Raw genomic sequence first — 18,002 nt, 5'->3', positions numbered from 1 at the left:
ATGCCTACTATGGTATATGTATATATATATGGCTTTGTTTTCAGGTGAGAAGGCTCATCAGTGTGAAGAATGTGGAAAGTGTTTTGGGCGTAGGGATCATCTAACTGTCCATTACAAGAGTGTGCACCTGGGAGAGAAGGTGTGGCAAAAGTGAGTGGAAGAGTAGCTTTCTTCTTCACTGCATTGGCCGAGTCACAGATGGAGAAAATTTAGACATTTTTGTTTGTTCTGCTTAATCTGGGACAGGTTATTCATGCTCTTCTTTGGTTTCCATATTCCCCTAAAGTCTTAAAATAATTCTCTCTCTCTCTCTCTCTCTCTCTCTCTCTCTCTCTCTCTCTCTCTCTCTCTCTCTCTCTCCCTCTCTCTTTCTCTCTCTCTCTCTCTCTCTCTCTCTCTCTCTCTCTCTCTCTCTCTCTCTCTCTCTCTCTCTCCTGACTCAAAGGCTAGGAAGCAATAGACATTGGCTTTCTGTTAAATGATACTCATTCCACTGATGTTATAGTTCTGAGAATTAAAAGTTGAATTTGGCATTAAGTTAATTTTTTATACATAGTATATAATTATTCATTACTTACTTATATACTTACATTATAGCCTGATCCCAGCTCCTTCCTTTTTCTCCTCCCAGCCCCACCCTCACTCTCCCCTCTCTTGTCCTCCCCTCTCCTTCTCATACAAGAGGAGGTCCCCAAGGGGTGCCAGCCCACACTGGTGCCTCAAGTCGCAGTAGGACTAAGTGTATCCTCTCCCACTGAGGCCTGACAAGGCAGCCCAGCTAGGGCAGAGGAATCCAGAGGCAGACAACAGTCAGAGACAGCCCTTACTCTCATTGTTAGGAGACCCATGCGATCTATACATATGTAGGGAGCCTAGTTCCAGTCCATACATGCTCTTTAGTTGGCGTTTCAGACTCTATGAGGCCCCAAGGGCCCAGCTTAGTTTTCTCTTCTTGTGCTGTCCTTGACTCCTCGAGCTCCCTCAAGCCTTCTTCCCACTCTTTCACAAAACTCCCCAAGCTTGGTCTATTGTTTTGCTGAGGGTCTTATAGGCATTCCACTATGATTCCAACTATGTTAAATTTTAGACAAATTCTAGCTATTATATGTGTGTGTAGTAAAACCAAAAGATTCATATTTTATTTGTTTTCATTTAGGCATAAAGTTCACTTTATTCTTAATTTCTAATGTATAATACTTGTTAGGTGAACTAGTGATAGTCATGCCAACTTGGATGAATGCAGATTTTGAAATTAGTATCTTTTAATTAGGCTCAGTATCTCTTTCTTTAATTAACTGAGTTATAGTTGACTTAAGGTAAAACTCTTTTTATTGTATATTTCTACAGTCTAGTAATCATCACCATGAGAACCTAGAAAATTCTATTATCACACAATTTTTGCCCTAATCCTTTTTCCCACTTAGCCCAGTAATGATGTAATTTTAATTGTTTTCCCTTGTATTCTTTTATTTAATTTAATAGCCGATTAAAAATTAGATTGATTTAATACAGTTTGTAGTGTTATTGATGCAGCAGTGCACACCAGCCGCCCTCCTTACTTGGGAGGCAGAGGTGGGAGGCTTGGTAAAGCTCCACTATTCAAAACTAGTGTAGGCAGCAAAATAAACCATTGTCCTCAAGAAATCCTGTGGCTGTTAGATACTACCTAATATGACACGATGGCAAAGGCACTTATTTATGTTCTTCCTCAAAGTCCATAATACTAGTCTAAGCATCAGGTAATGCCAGACAAACTGAAATTAAGGAACATTCCAGGTCTCTGTATCTTGTATCCTTGGCTGTCCTGGAACTTGTTAGGTAGTTCAGTCTGGCCTTAAGCTCACAAAGGTCCACCTACTTCTGCCTCTTGTGTGCTGAAATTGAAGGTGTGTGCTACCATACCTGCACACAATTTCTATTTTAAGAATAAAGTTCTGTTTTCAAGAAAAATAATTCTTTTATTAACTATAGCTGGAGAAAGAAGAACCCCCAGGGCTAGCTTTAGGTTTAAAAGTATACTTCTTACTCCAGACTTGTTAGCTTTATTGATGTGACATTTATCTGTATTTGTCAGATATTTTTATCATTAATTAAAATTACATAGATGAACCAATTTACTTTCTTAGATATAAAGCAACATTTCATCAATGTGATGTTTGTAAGAAGATTTTTAAAGGAAAATCAAGTCTGGAAATGCATTTTCGGACACATTCAGGTAATAATTAAGGGCATGCTATTTGTGTAGTTATTTATATATTATGTACATATGATATCTAATTTCTAGGAAAAGTAGATATCACTTTTCAGGGTGCTCACATGCCTTACAATGTCTCTATTTCCTTACCTGTGTTGTGTAAATTTTAATTTTATAGCAATTTTAATAGTACATATGGACAAGGGCTTTTAGGGTGTGTGTGGGGGCACTTGGAATTAAACACTATTTTGGTTTTATAGTAGGCAAAAGGAAATTAAATATTTTGGTTCAATAAACCTACTCTGTGTTGTTTTTTAGTGGTGATAGAATAATATTAAGCAATGATAAAATTTATTATGTACAACTTTATACAGAGAGTAGGGCTAGGCAATTGCTAATTTCCCTATTTAGGTACTATTGCCGTTCTGTATTGCAGGTGGGGAACCAGGCTTAGAGATTTGGCTTGTAAATCGGCTATCCAGGATTTAAGTGCAGCTTATTTTAATGTTTAATTCATTATCTTTATGAGTTTGATAGGCTGCTTTATTTTATGATAGCATAAAATACTACTGTTTCTACAGGTGTGCATGTGATAAATTTGCTATGTAAAATAGCCATCTTATCAAGTGGGTACATTGTACATTAACTTTGTTTTTGCTCATACAGGTGAAAAACCATACAAGTGTCAAATTTGCAATCAGTCTTTTAGAATTAAGAAAACGTTAACAAAACACCTGGTTATTCACTCTGATGCCCGGCCTTTCAATTGTCAACACTGTAATGCAACATTTAAGCGGAAAGACAAGCTGAAATACCACATTGACCATGTTCATGGGATAAAATCTCCTGAAGATTCTCTTAGTACTTCTGAGGAAAAACTCGTGTCTTTGCCAATAGAGTACTCATCTGATGATAAGATCTTTCAAGCAGAAACAAAACAGTATCTGGACCAGCCCAAAGTTTATCAGTCCGAAACCAAGACTATGCTACAGAATGTGTCTGCAGAAATGTGTGTTCCAGTAACATTGGTCCCAGTTCAAATGCCTGACACATCCAGCGATCTGGTGCCTCACACCACCACACTTCCGCCATCTTCTCATGAGATGCTGCCACCACAGCCCCAGCCAACTGATTATCCACGTGCAGCAGATTTAGCTTTTCTGGAAAAATATACTATTACTCCTCAGCCTGCAAATATAGTTCATCCAGTACAACCTGAACAGATACTAGATCCCAGAGAACCGTCTTATCTTGGAACATTACTGGGCCTTGATAGCACAACTGCTGTTCAGAATATGACCAGTAGTGAGCATCGCTCATGAGTAAACATTCCATAGACCTTTGGATGCTTGTAAGCTGACAGCCAGAAGCTACTGGCTTTTGAGTTAGTAGGGCTGCTATTTTTCCCCCCATTTTTTCTAATTTCTCAAGTCTTCAAATCAAGGAAAGTTTATTTCTATTGACTGAATACTTGGACACATTTTGACATAATATTTGAAGTATGATTTTTTTAAAAAAGATTATTTAGTACTAATTTTGAATGGACTTTTAAATTTCAGATTATTAGCTGCTGACAATGCTGGAGGATTTTTTTTTCTTAATCATTTGTAGAATTTTCCATTTCTTTCCCTTTTTTTGAGACAGGGTCTTAGTCTGTAGCCCACTGTGGCCTCAATGTGTGGCAATCTTTCTGCCTTAGCCAACCAAGTGCTAGGATTACAGGGGTGAGCCCCCAAGCCAAGTCTTTACTTTTAATCATCATTTTTCTCCCTTTCCTATATTGCTATTAAGTTTTAAGAGCCGTATGGCCTATAGGAAGGAATGTAAGCATATGTGAATAATTGCAAACATTTAATACTAATTATCATTTCAGATTTTCAAAACTGGGATTAGAAATTTATTGAAATTTCTTAACATATTTAGGAAAGATAGTCTTGATACTTTGATGCTGTCATCTACCATTATTTCTCATTATATTTGGGTTTATCACAAAAGCTAAGAAAGACAAGATTAGCATGCTAAATGAAATGTAAGATTGTTATTTTAATCCAGATAATTGGACCTGTACTCAACCATGATGAGTAATAAACACAAACTTAGATCTAGGCATTAAATTATTTAATTGAATATATTTTAATGAAAAATACGACAAAGAAAAATATGATAATTTTACCTAGATATCATCAAGATGCGAGTATGTTTTGTATTTGGCCACTTATTCCACATTCCCAGCCATGTTTCAGCAGCTATGGATGAATAAAGGGACAGGTGTAACTAGATTGGTGGCATTTTAATTAAGTAACATATTTAGTATTTCATTTACCAAATTTGGCTGACTGAAACAGGGAAATAGAACCTACATATTTTATTTATAGTTGTCAGAAAAGGTGCCAAACCCATTCTGAAATTTTCCCTAACTTAAATGCTTTTCAGCTGAGTTCACGACTGTTCGTGTATAGGTTGGCACGTTGCTTTTGCTTCTGCATGAGATTTGTCTCATTCTTCATTCTTGTTTTTGCACGAGACAATGGTTGAAGGCTTGGTGAAAGGAAATAGCAATTACAGCAACACCTCACTGATCTGACTTAAATGAAGAAACAAATCTGCCATAATTATGAAATACTTTTAAAGATGTGCACTTTGCATTTTTTTTCAAATCAATTTCAGCATAATGTAGGATGAAGTTTTACTTGTGGGGATGCTGGAGGGTTAGACTAGGCAGGGTTGATTTACCGTTAACATGCAGTTTGTATGTAAACTACTGGAAAAATAGCAGTTTAAAAAATTTTTCTATTTCAATTTGTTTACACTCCTAATTGCTTTTAGCACTTTTTTTGTGTGTAAACTGTAAGGTCTTGCCTGGCCCTTGTTGGTTTTGAAAACATATCACAAATAAAATAATGAGCTCTTAGTGAATAGGATGTAATCAATAGGGAGGAAACTGTTTAAGCACTTAAGAAATGAAGGTACTTTATAGGAACGGTTGCCATATTAATGTTCAAACAAAGAGCATGTTGCAAACTGAGGCATTAACCAAAGTAGCTGATCTAAGTAATAACGGTAACCTTAGTTTTGCCTCACTTATCAAAGGCTGGTTGTAGTAATTGTCTTCGGACGAGTGCACTTAATGTTGTGTTATTTTTTATTGTTAAAACATTCTTCTTGACTTAGTGTGGAGATGTCCAGTGGGGACTAATGATGGAGGTAGGCTCTGAGGCACTTTGAGTCCTAGACTTAAAAATCAAGTGTCAAGAAACAGATTTATGATTTTTATCCTAAAGACACAAGATTTTAACTAAGTATCTTAATGAAATTAAAGCATCATACCTATAAGTATACGTTGCCTTGGAGATAAGCTAATGTAGAAAAGTTTGGGTTTGTCAAAAAAGGCAAATGGTATTTATGTGTGTATGTGCATGATATATTGTATATTTTGGCAGAAAAGGAGGATACAATGTTTTCATGGTGAAAACATTACCTTGGGTTTTGAAAGTTTTTAAAGTTCTTTCAGTAATGATGCTCTAACACTTTAAATAGATTACTTAATTTTAGGAATCAGTTTACATAGGAGTTTTCAAGACTCTAGCTCTTATGTAACATGACACACACATTGTGTAGTTGTGCTCAGTTATTATTGCAGAAAAGCTGGGGTACTGTCTTATCTAAAATGTTCTCATATGCTATCTCATTTAAACCATGTTATCAGCTCTGAAGTAGACAGGAAGTGATTTATTAAGGAGACATATGGAGTTAATGAATGCATTCTGTGTGCCAGGGACTGCATTCTCCTGTTCCTAACACAGTCTGCAGGTAGATAGCATAATGCTTGGGAAGAAGAGTAAAACTACAACAATGGGAAATTTACATACCTCTAGTTTCCAAAATTGTAAGAACATGGATTTGGGTAAACTGAATGTACATTAGCATTCAAAGTTGGCACAAAAATTGTAAATGAACCCCACTCTTCTTAGTTGGTCTTTCTATGACTCTAAAATCATTATTTGTAACCATGCTTAAAATTTTGAATCTCACCACTAAGTGTAGCCTCATTGTGAATATTTTATTTTCTGAGTTTAATTTATTGTTTTAAATTAATTTTGATAGATACAGTTAGCACTTAATCTGTAAATTGAATAAGTTATTGAGTGCAGAAATTTATTAACTTACTGTCTCTGACTTAATGCACCAAAGATTTTTGAGTAGGTATTGAATAGTTTAAAAGAATTTAAATTCTTTGTTGTTTGACTATATATTTGTCCAAAGAAGCACAGCTGAAGTCCTTGGATAATGGATTAAAAATGTTAGTTTGAATACTGAGATTAAGTATTAAATGTTTGTGTTTATATGTATAAAATAAGTAGAGGAAATACTCTGGGAACAGTCATCCTGACCAACCAGTTACAAGGTACAATACTTATTTCTCTCAGTTTAGTTGGATGCAGTTTTTTAATGAACACTATTGAATAATAAGCTTATATTTTACACTACATTATAAAAATAAGTTCTGCCTTAGATTTTTTTTTCTTTTTTTAGATCAAGTCGAATTTATTTTTATAAGAAAACCCTTTGATTTGGGGAGCCTAAACCACTTAACCATAGGGTTTGTTCCTCATGCCAGCAAGATACCTTCAAGCAACTACAAAAGCAGTAACATTTGCAGACTTTTAATTTAGAACTTTACTGCTGGGGAAAAGAGGAATAAAAATACCATTTTACACTGGTGCTTTAATAAACTGATTGCCTTTTAAGTGATGGTAACATAAAAGAAGTACACTAATTTCTCTCAACTTTAAAAAGTGTCAAAACACCTTTATGATGTGACTATAAAGTGTTAAGGGCTAATCAATACCATCCATTGCTTTTCACTGAATCACAAGCTAATTAAACACAATTAACCTGGTGTATCTGTGAGCTTGAATGTTTTTCCTACCATATCATTCTAATTTATTACTGACAGGAGAGGTTTTGAGCATTAGTTCTTTTAAGAGTGTCCTTTTAGATCATCTTTTCTGGATTGAATACTTTGTACTTTTTCAGAGATGTGTAGTTATGTGGCATTGTCTGCTGCCTAGATTGTACTGGTAAATAAATGACTTGTTTGTTTTGTTTTATTTTTTTGGTTCTGAGTCTTATATTTGTGTTGCCTGCTGGCTGGGCAATAGCCTCTTATGTTTTGTGTTAACTTAGAAAAATTGGCATTAAGTGATAGTATGAACATTGGTCTTTATAATTTACATGTCATTTTTTAGTTTTTACTGTGGTTTTAGTAGCTACAAGAGTCACTCCTCAGCCTGAATCTGACAAAAGGAGGGATAGTATGTCTGCACCTCTTGTTCTCTCTCTCTCTCTCTCTCTCTCTCTCTCTCTCTCTCTCTCTCTCTCTCTCTCTCTCTCTCTCTCTCCCCTCCCTTCCTCTCTCTCTCTCCCATTGCTCTCATCTTAAATAACTTGTACCCTTGAGCACCCAGCTCTGCACTGAGGGCTGGATTCACTTTCCCTGAGCTGACCATGACTGAAGGTGTGAGAACAGCTGTTCTCAGGGAGCAGCAGCATCCCTGTCAACACAGAACTTGAGTTGATGACTCAGGAAAAAGCAAGACTTTCAACATTCATGTTCGGACATTTTAAGATTTAGTGCCAAATTAAAAAAACTGAAATGCGTTATTTAATAAGGAATAAGTAGTGTTTTAAAATTTTTAAGTAGAATTATGTTAAATGTTACCTGCTATTATTATGAATAATGGATGAGAATAATTTTCTACACAGCATATAAGAACAAGACAATTCTACAATTCTATCTTATTATTCTGCCCTACTTGTTTCTTTTGCATATTTTCCTTTTAGTAATCTCTTTGTGTTCTTTTTTGGTGTCCTCCCATGTATCTTGTAAAATTTTTAACTACAGTACTTTCCCCTATGGTACCAGCATGTGTTTTGTGCTTCCTCTTTGGAAGTAGATCACTACTTCCAATAGGATTAGATTGTGTGGAAGATGAGAGGAGGGATGATTTGCTAGTGAGGGTGTGTTTATGTTTTGCTTGATTCCTGTTTAACTTGCTGTATATTGATCTTAAGTCTGTGACCTTTGAAAGATTCTCCCCAACCAGTTAGTCTCTGCAGCCATTTATTTAGAGAGAATTTAAGGATGTTATTTGGAGAACAGATGTTACTTAAAGATGAAAACATCTACAAAAACATTTTGGATTCTCAAGTAAAGCTAATTAATTTCACTATGCATCATTGTTGGAGATTTGAAACAGTCTCTTGAATGAAGAACATGTGCACATCTCACTGTCACCATGCCTCTCTGTCTGATATTCCTGCTTGCATAAAGTTGAATAATGTGCTGTGGTATAATTATCAAACTTCCTTTATTCTTTTAACAGTCAGACTGTTTTTGTAAGTAAAACTATATTATAGTTGATGAGTGTGATTGCCAAAACATACAAGCTGGGTGGTTAGCTGTTCCATGTTATGTCAAAACTGTTCTAGTTAAGAGAGAAATGGTGTATATTAAAATAGAAGTGCTTTTGTTTTCTGTCTCAACTCAGAATCTTTGCTTTTAATTAAGGACAGTTTTAAAAACAATTGCAAGGGAAAATCTAAAATAGCAAAATTTATTACTTTCCATTGTATGTAAAACATCCTCAGTTTATTAGGACTTGTTTGTCTTCTGTTTCATAAGTATAAATGTCTTTATAGAAGAAACTCAGCTCTTTGTGAGGAGTAGTGTCGTCTTGCATATTGAATTAGTTCTTTGTGTTATTTTGATATTTAAAATAAACAGAGTTCTTTGGTCCCAGCAAAGCATATCCAGGTTCTTTCGAAATTACATTTTCAGAGTATGGGAACACAATGTTCTGCATTGGTCTATAAAATATGCAAAACATGAACAAATGCAAAAACATGTATCTTGGGGACATTTTTGAAACACAATTCTAATAAATTACATATTTAAATATATATAAATATATAATATATTAATTGTAAAAAGTAATGAACTTTAATTTTTAAGTGTTTTAAGTAAAATTCAAATGTTAGAGCTGACTTTGAACAGTCATCTTACTTTTGAAGAATTCTCAAGTGTAGCAAAATTCTCTTAGTGAAATAAGATATCCTATATAATACTATAAATGGGCACTCTTATATGTCTCCTGCTCATTTCTGCAACTATTCATTTTGGTTTTATTTTATATTTTGAGTGGGAAGAGAAATGCTTGCTGCAAAATGTTAATGGCTACAGGAAACTATCCCAGCCTAACAAGCTGTTTTTTTTTTTACAGCCCTCAATGTACCATCATTATTTGATTATTTTAGAGCAAGATACTGTCTAAAAAGCAAAACCAATCTAACAACATATTAACAGTTTTATTTACATCTCTGTTCAGCCCATGAAACTTACAGAGTAAAACTAATTAATTCTGGACAGCCATATAAAATAAGTAGGCATGGTTTATATAAAATTTCTTGGCTTATATAAGAGTTGTGTCTGGTTATGTGTGACAATAATGTCAAATTTTCTGACATAGTGGCACAATGCTTGTAAGCCACACGAAGTGTACTGGGTTGTTCGTTGACACAAAATCAAAACCCTCAACCCAACAGGATCTCCCTCCTCTGGCCACATTTTATAAGAATGTATATTCAGAAGTCAAATATGTATGATCATGGCCGGGACATAGATTTAGGTTATCCCAAGTTTCATGTTCCAATGTGGTAACAATTTGATGACGTTTTTACAGTACTTTTCAAATACATAGGTGGAAACATTAAATGGGTGTGTTGAGGCAAGAAGGAAACCTGGTATAGCCTCAGATTCTGGCAGCACTCCTATTTTTGATTGGAAACCAGTGCTCTGTGTATTAATTAGTTTACACAATGGTCACAAAGCTGTTAGGTCGCTTACAAAGGATGGCAAGACATAGCTATTAAGGGGCTAACCATGTTTCCCAATAATTGTTTTAGTAGGCTTGTTGGCCAACATTCTAATCTCTCCACCATCACTGAGGTTCTAATCAGTTACTCAGCCTTGCCAAGTACCAGTTGAAGGTGCGTTTCTTCCGGAGAACTTTTGTTCACAAATTGCACTCAACTATTCTGGGCCGTATGCCGCCGTGGGTTGGATACAGTGATGATATCCTTTCCTTCATCGTAACATGTGTAAAATATCAAGGGCAATTTCAGGTCTCAGCCACGGGCTTGCTGGGTCAAGGAATTTTGCTGCCTTTTTTCATTTCTTCCCCAGGCAGCCCTGACAACACCCCTCCCCCCCCCCCCCCCGCTCTCGTTTAAACAAGGCACCGCTGCCTCATTGGCTAGGAGCTCTCGCTCACTCGTTGGCTTTTTAGTGACGTAGGAGGCTTATCTACTCACTGATTGGTGCGCTGGCGAGCTGATTTCCGGGAGCTGCCCATTGGTGGAGGCGAGATATTTGAACTGAGCAAAAGCGGCTAGGCTGCTTCCCTTGGAGTTAGGGAGTCGTTGGGCACCCTGATATTTTTCCTGATCTTTGGCTTCTGGGAAGGCGGCGGGACCCAGGCAGCGGGTACCCGACGCCCCGGAGCGTGCGGCTGCCATGGCCACGCGGCAAGCCGCTTACAGCCCCGAGGAGAGCGGGCGGCGCGCGCGCCGGGATCCCGCGGCCGGTGACGGGTCTCCGCCGGTGCTGTTGCTCAGCCACTTCTGCGCGGCTCCCTTCCTCTGCTTCGGGGACGTTCGCGTGGGCACGTCGCGGACACGGTCTCTGGTCTTGCACAACCCTCACGAGGAGCCTCTGCAGGTGGAGCTGTCGCTGGTGCGCGCCATAGGCCAGGGCTTCAGCGTCTTTCCGAACCGCTGCGAGCTGAAGGTGGGTGTGTGCGCGGGGCGTGTTCCGGTGGCCTATGGCGAAAAACTGGGAGACCTGTTTCAGCTCTCAGTCTTGACAGCGGGGGGCTCGGAGGTGAAGGGACCCCGACAGCAAGTCAGCTTTGTGTTTTGATCCTGGGACGCTCGCTTTGTACTGTAGAGCTGGGATAGAACAGGACCCCTGCACCTTCTGAGTTCTACCCGAGGTGAAGGTAGGGTGGGAGAGGGAAGGTGGGAGGGGCTCCCTCTGCAAAGGTGAGACTGAGAAAGAGCAAGACCCCACACCAGATCAGCTCTCTGTCTTCACCCCCGGGGACGACTCCTGAAGAGGTGGGGCTGGGAGTGAGCAAGACAACACCAAGTCAACTCCCTGTCTTTGGTGCTGTATGTTTTATGTGAATATATGGCAACTGTGAGCAATAACTTTATGGGGATGCTGAATCTAAGCGCGTGCACCTGTCAATCACAGAAACATTTCAGAAAGTTTCTGCTGAGAAGAAAGCATTTTTAAATAGGCCTTTGGCAGGCGAGGTTCCAAAGCTGGTACTCTTTGACGTTCTGTTCTGAGATTGGGAAGAGTACGTATATTGATGAAAGTTTTCCAGTTGCTTCCTTTTGGCCTTTTTTTTTGACTATGCATTTTACTTTTCATATGTGTGTTTAGACTCAGTGGAACTACATTTCTGTTGCAGTAATGGACTGTTTTGCTTAAACATCCACAGCCAAACCCTAAAAGCATCCTCAGGATTGTACTCAGGATGTAGACATGATGTGTAGGCACACCTTTGTATTTTACCTTTTCCTTTGCTGCTGTTGTTTTGTTCTGACTGTGATTTCTGTGTCCTTTTCATTGAGTAGAACCTCTAAAGCTGTGAAAACAATTAGCTGAGAGGTCCCGCATGAATTGCCTACTAACTTGTAACAAAGGACTTCGGGAGAGGCTCGTCTGAGGTTGGCTGGCTGCATCACCAGGAGCCCTCACACTCCTCTGAGTGTGTCTATACCTGAGTTTATGTCTATAAAGATATCTTCTTGAGGATATCTGGCTTGTAGAGGAAAAAAATCAGCTGTTTTATTTTATTTATTTTTTATTTTTTGAAGGATGTGATTTATTTTTTGTTTTTTTTTTAATTTGTATTTATTGTTTATGGGGTTTTTTGCTTATTTTTTATTTTTAATATTTTATTAATTTATTCATAATGCATCTCAATGGTTATCCCATCCCTTGTATCTTCCCATTCCTCCCTCCCTCCCTCCCATTTTCCATTTACTCCCCTCCCCTATGACTTCCTCCCCCTGTATATGCTCATAGGGTATCAAGTCTCTTCTTGATAGCCTGCTATCCTTCCTCTGAGTGCCATCAAGTCTCCCCATCCAGGGGACGTGGTCAAATATAGGGCGCCAGAGTTCGTGTAAAAGTCAGACCCCACTCTCCACTCAATTGTGGAGAATGTCAAAATTAGGAAAACCACACCCTTCACGTTAGCCACAAGTGATTTATTTTTTGAAAGACAGTGAAAGGGGGTAGATATGGGAGGAGCTGGAGGTGTGAATATGATCAAAACACATTGTGCAAAGTTCTCAAAGATCTAATAATTTCTTAACCATTCTCAACAACCATATACACGTGAGGACATCTACAGAAGACCTAAGGAATTCAGGTAGACATTGTATCGTCGGGCGATGCACCAGACCGCCAACACCACCACCAAGTCCATCCCAGTGAAACTCAGCACAAAGCCCACATTCAGGAATTGGAAGACTTTGTATTGATAAAATGACCATACTACTAAAAGTGATCCACAGACTCCGATGTAATTCCCAATAAAAATGTCAACGGCATTCTTCATAGAACTAGAAACACAATCTTAAAACTCATTTCCATGTACATCAGATTCTAAATAGCTTGCTTGAGGCTTCACAATATCTAATTTCAAGACATACTATAAATATAACAACATATATATTCATTGACAAAACAGAACACAGTGCCCAGAACTAAAACCACACATGTGCAATTGAAAATCAGCTGTTTTAAAACCTGATTTCTACTTTTCAAGAAAAGCTTATGTTTTTCACTTAGTCAACATGTCATCACAGCTGGCATCTTAATCTTATCAAAGCACACACTTTATCCCTGAGCCAGGTCTCTGGGCCCCACAACTACATTTGAAAAAAACCACTCAATTAAAATGACTTGCAGATTTCCTTTTGCTTTTGTGGCAGTTAGATTTTATTATAATTTGTAGTTTTAATTATATTTATAATTTTATTTGTTGTGGACTTTTATTGCTAGTGGCTTTTTTTTTCTTACAATGAACTAGTATAGGAATAATAGAATAGGAAAATGGTATTTAACCTTACTAGGGTCTGGTAAATAATTCATCAGTCTGTTCTTAGTTATATAAGTACATTTGATTATCATATAATTATATTGTCATAGTAATTTAAAGTATATCCTTCTGATTACAGCCTAAAGAAAAAATTACTGTTTCTGTTACCTGGACACCACTGAAAGAAGGGCGAGTAAGGGAGATTGTGACATTTCTTGTGAATGATTTTCTGAAGCACCAGGCTATCTTACTAGGAAATGCAGAAGAACATAGAAAGAAAAAGGTAATGTTTTAATTATTCTGTGACTTACTGGAAGGGAATATTTGTTATATAAAAATGATTTGATGGGAGGCATGACAGGACATGAATAGCATCACTTATTTAAAAGGAATAGAGAACAGCTTGCAATATCTTTCCTGTATTTCATTTATTTTTAACAGCGAAGTCTTTGGAATACCAATAAGAAGATTCCAGCCTCCTCGAAGCATACTAAAAGGACTTCCAAAAGCCAAAATTTTAATGAATCATTTACTATTTCACAAAGAGTTGACAGAGTTAGGAACCCACTGCAGGCTTGTGAAAATCTGGCTATGAGTGACTGGTGTTCTCAAACAGAAAACAATTCTTTATCCCTCGAAGAGAACAAAATACCCACCTCTTCTATTAGCCCTATTAAGGAGTGCCAGAGTGAAGCTTGCTTGCCACAGTTTTTCTCCGGGTCTGGTGCCTATTCATCTCTTCATGCACTTGAAAATGTACAACATTTAAAAGTACAAGATCCCAGTGTTTCAAAAGATTTTAGTTTTAACAAGGAAGTCATAAATGAAACTTTTCTTAATCCCATCAGTGTTAGTGACCAAAGTGAAGGGACTAGCAAATTCACTCTTGCCCCAAACTGTTCTTCACCTTTGAATGTTACACAGACCCAAATACATTTTCTAAGTCCAGATTCTTTTGTAAATAACAACTACGCATCTGATAGTGGCCTAGGATTAATGAGAAATGTCTTATCAGATACATTTAGCAACACTCATTCAGAGTCCCTGTGTGTGGAACCCCAAGCTGTACATAAAGTTTGCCAAACAATCTTAAGCCCAGATTCTTTTTTAAATGATAATTATGGACTTAGAAAAGGTCTAAAGTCTGAATCAGTCGATCCCATTGTATCTCCAACAGAATTTGTAAAGGATAACATGGTACATGTAGGTCAGCAAACATGTAAGTTATCAGCATTATCAAGTACAACTCATCAGGATTGGAGAATAAATGGTTTGGCACATAACCCCAAGTGTCAACATTCAGAAACTCCCAAAGTTATTTTTGAAAAACAAAACCCTGTGGAAATGAGGTCACATAACTACGGATTTACAAATCAAGATTCTAATATTCCTGAGATTCAAGATGCTTCTCTTTGTGACCAGAGTAAACAGCTGAAGAGACGCCCAATCCTTTCTGCCACTGTTACCAAAAGGAAGCCCACTAGTGCCAGAGAAAAGCTACCTGAGATTGGTAAACCAAATGCAAAAAGGTGTCTCAAAGGTATAGTAGGTGAGTTTGGAAAAGAAATGGATAACCCAGAAGAGAAAGGCTTTCATTCTTATCTTCCAGTTGTAAAGTCAGTAGTAAGTAAACATCAGAGTTATAAGGATGAAGTGGCACCTTCAGCCACAGTTTCCGTTGCTCGTAAAAGAAGGAGTAGCGGAACAGTGGAAGACACAAATGGAAAGCTACCTTTTACAGAGCGTGGGGACGTGTGTGAAATTAAGCGAATCCATTTTTCTCCTCTCAAATCTACACCATCAACCACTGCAAGAACCAGAAGGAAAGGAGCACACGCCTCAAGGCGTATCAGCTCCTCGAACCCTAACCTGAGCCTGAAGAAAACTGGTGAGTTGGCTCCACATCTCCAGTGGAGGTGGAGTTTATCCTTTTACTTCAGGGAGTTTTCAGAATTGGTAAATCTGCTCATGATGACGGGCTTGTGTGGTTTTTGTTTTGTTTTGTTTTTTTGGTTTTTCGAGACAGGGTTTCTCTGTGTAGCCTTGGCTGTCCTAGATTCACTTTGTAGACCAGGCTGGCCACAAGCTCACAGAGATCCACCTGCCTATACCTCCCGATTGCTGGGATTAAAGGCATGCGCCATCATGCCTGGCTTTTTTTCTTTTTTTCCCTCGAATCATCTGTTAGCAAGCTGTTTATAACTTTGAACCTCTACCTTCCTGGTGTGTGTGTGTGTGTGTGTGTGTGTGTGTGTGTGTGTGTGTGTCTTTTTTTTCCCCCTACTGTTACTAGTTGGCTTGTCATCCTATAATCCTGGCTGTCCTCCTTTGGTGATTTCTTCTGTAAGTTTTTTATTGCCCCTATTCTTTGGATTATAAGAATATTTTTCATATTCATTTTACAGTCTCATCACTTGTCACAGTTGTGGATGCCAGCTGTGCATGTACATCTTTCTGTGCATAGCTGTCAGGATGGACCCTGATGTGGACACCTATAGTCAGTACTGTATTTCTGCGTGACTCCAGTGGTGTCCCTCACTGGCTTAACACAAAGCCAAGTACTTATCTTCTCTGTTCAGAACTCAGCAGCACAATCATGTTGCTCAGTTTCTTACCGCTTGGGACAAACACCTTGGAATTGTCCTTAACTGTGGTTCTCTCTCATCCTTTCTATGTAAATTCTAAAACAAGTCTGATTCTAAATGTTTTTGTTTGAAAATGTTACGAGAAGGAAATTCATTAGCTAGTGGAATTAACAAAAGTTGAGCTTTTAAAACTTGGTATGAGAGCAAGAATTGCCAAGGAAACAACAAACACAGATGTTAGTTAGTAAGATACACTGAGTAAGAAGACTATACTATCATGACAAATCTGCAGAATCAAAGGCCATCAGGCCGCGTAAACAGAACATATATGGTGGACATCCTTGAATGATGCCATGAGGAACAGCAGGAAACCACTTAGTTATCCTGCATAGGGAGTGAAGGTGCCGTTTATTACAAGTTACATGGGCATATTAAAACTTGGAGACCAATGTATCCTTCTAGTACATTTTCAAATATAAATAAGTTGTACATGCCTGCTAGTGATAGCTCACTGCTTCACTATTTTATATACATATACTCTAAAACAAATAAATTCTTTGAGGCAATAAGTGATAAAGAGTATCAATAAATTCATGAATAAATAAATAAATGAACACAGAAGGTTTGTTGCTCAAACCTACTGTTTATTTGAAGCAGCAACCTAGTAAGGCCTCTCTGCTAGATTTAGAGAGAATTACACACGTTAGGCTTTTGATATATAAGCTTGTGTAACTTTGACTATAAAATTGCTCTAAGCCTCAGTATGATAATATATGTCATGAATATTTAGAATACCCTGATTCATTGTGATAATTGTGTGCATAAGACTTTGAATTTAATATTTCATAGTTCCTAACAATATATTTAAATATTAGTCACCACTGTTAATATTGTAGAACTCTCCTCTCTTTGTCATTCCTCACATGTAATCCTGGCTTCATCCTTTTTGCCTTTTTGTCAGTGGGCTATATTCTTTAGATGGATCTTGTTGGATTCCTCTTTCGAATGGCTTTCTAAAGCTCTTTGATACTGCTAAAGGCTGACAGCTGCCTGGTGACTAGAGTCGTGTCGTCTGAGTCTGCATTTCCCTGCGTGCAGTACAATCTAGAAGTATGCACGCAGGCAGGATGGCAGCCTCTGTAGGACAAAAAGTGGTTTGAGGTCTATAACTTGCAGGTGTGGTTCTTTAACGAGTACGGGTGTTTTGGCTGCTGAGTGTGTCTGTGGATGATGTGCGTGCCTAGTGCCTATAGAGGCCAGAGAGGGCAATGGATCCCCTGGAGCCGGAGTTGCAAGTGGCTGTGAGCCATTTTGCAGGATCTGAGAATTGAACTTAGGTCTTCTGGAAGAACAGCAAGAGCTCTTAACCACTGCATCATCTGTCTTGCCCCCACGTGTAGGTTCATTTGATTACTGAAGTTCATAACATTAGCACCTAGAACATGGTCATTATTAAGTATCTCTTAAATGAATATTATTATGAAGAACCCAATTTTAATTTTGAAATTTGTTCCCTATTTGGAAAATATATTTGATTTCTTATTGCTACTGTGATGTCTATTTTATTTTAGATTCATCAGTATTAAAAACGCCTCTTTCTAAAACAAAGAAAAGGACACGGTCCATTGTTGGTGTAGCACAGTCTCATCTCACCTTTATAAAACCAATAAAAGCAGGCAAGTGTTCATTGTATTTATCAAACTGCTTTCACTATATATCACACTTCAGAAGTTTATAACTCCAGCAATTAGAGAAAGCAAATATTGTTCAGTGTTTTAAAGATGATTTTGCTAGCACAAAACTCTTCTTGGTCTATTTTGAAAAGTAATATAAAGGAAAATTTCTTACACATTAATTAATTATATGCTTAGCTATTCCTAGACACCCAATGCCATTTGCTGCAAAGAACATGTTCTATGACGAACGCTGGAAGGAGAAGCAGGAACAGGGCTTTACTTGGTGGCTAAATTACATATTAACGCCTGACGACTTCACTGTAAAAACCAATGTTTCTGAAGGTAAACTTTCTTGCATTATACACAC

The 18,002-nt window shown here is 37.8% G+C and overlaps 2 protein-coding genes and 1 long non-coding RNA gene across 4 annotated transcripts in view; 2 read left to right on the top strand and 1 right to left on the bottom strand.

Annotated features, from left to right (window-relative positions):
- ZBTB41 (zinc finger and BTB domain containing 41) overlaps positions 1 to 9,001 on the top strand; it is a 30,177-nt gene extending 21,176 nt beyond the window's left edge. Inside the window, exons 8-10 of the mRNA XM_084788428.1 lie at positions 45 to 150; positions 2,127 to 2,215; positions 2,861 to 9,001. Coding sequence (XP_084644554.1) covers positions 45 to 150; positions 2,127 to 2,215; positions 2,861 to 3,516 — 851 coding nt within the window. The 3' untranslated portion in view covers positions 3,517 to 9,001. The remainder of the gene's footprint in view (positions 1 to 44; positions 151 to 2,126; positions 2,216 to 2,860) is intronic.
- The window catches only part of LOC311601085, a 32,623-nt gene extending 21,915 nt beyond the window's left edge, over positions 1 to 10,708 (bottom strand). Inside the window, exon 1 of the long non-coding RNA XR_014780456.1 lies at positions 10,568 to 10,708. This is a non-coding gene — a long non-coding RNA (uncharacterized lncRNA). The remainder of the gene's footprint in view (positions 1 to 10,567) is intronic.
- A 52-nt stretch (positions 10,709 to 10,760) lies between these two features.
- The window catches only part of ASPM (assembly factor for spindle microtubules), a 42,809-nt gene continuing 35,567 nt past the window's right edge, over positions 10,761 to 18,002 (top strand). For both annotated transcript variants that reach the window (XM_084788384.1, XM_084788383.1), the window contains exons 1-5: positions 10,761 to 11,042; positions 13,514 to 13,657; positions 13,816 to 15,262; positions 17,531 to 17,635; positions 17,831 to 17,977. In XM_084788384.1, coding sequence (XP_084644510.1) covers positions 10,770 to 11,042; positions 13,514 to 13,657; positions 13,816 to 15,262; positions 17,531 to 17,635; positions 17,831 to 17,977 — 2,116 coding nt within the window. In that variant the 5' untranslated portion in view covers positions 10,761 to 10,769. The remainder of the gene's footprint in view (positions 11,043 to 13,513; positions 13,658 to 13,815; positions 15,263 to 17,530; positions 17,636 to 17,830; positions 17,978 to 18,002) is intronic.

Source organism: Acomys minous, assembly GCF_964271855.1.
Source record: "Acomys minous genome assembly, chromosome: 1".
Lineage (NCBI taxonomy): Eukaryota > Metazoa > Chordata > Mammalia > Rodentia > Muridae > Acomys > Acomys minous.
Note: the sequence above shows the minus strand (reverse complement) of the source record. Positions and strands in the feature narration are given on the sequence as shown.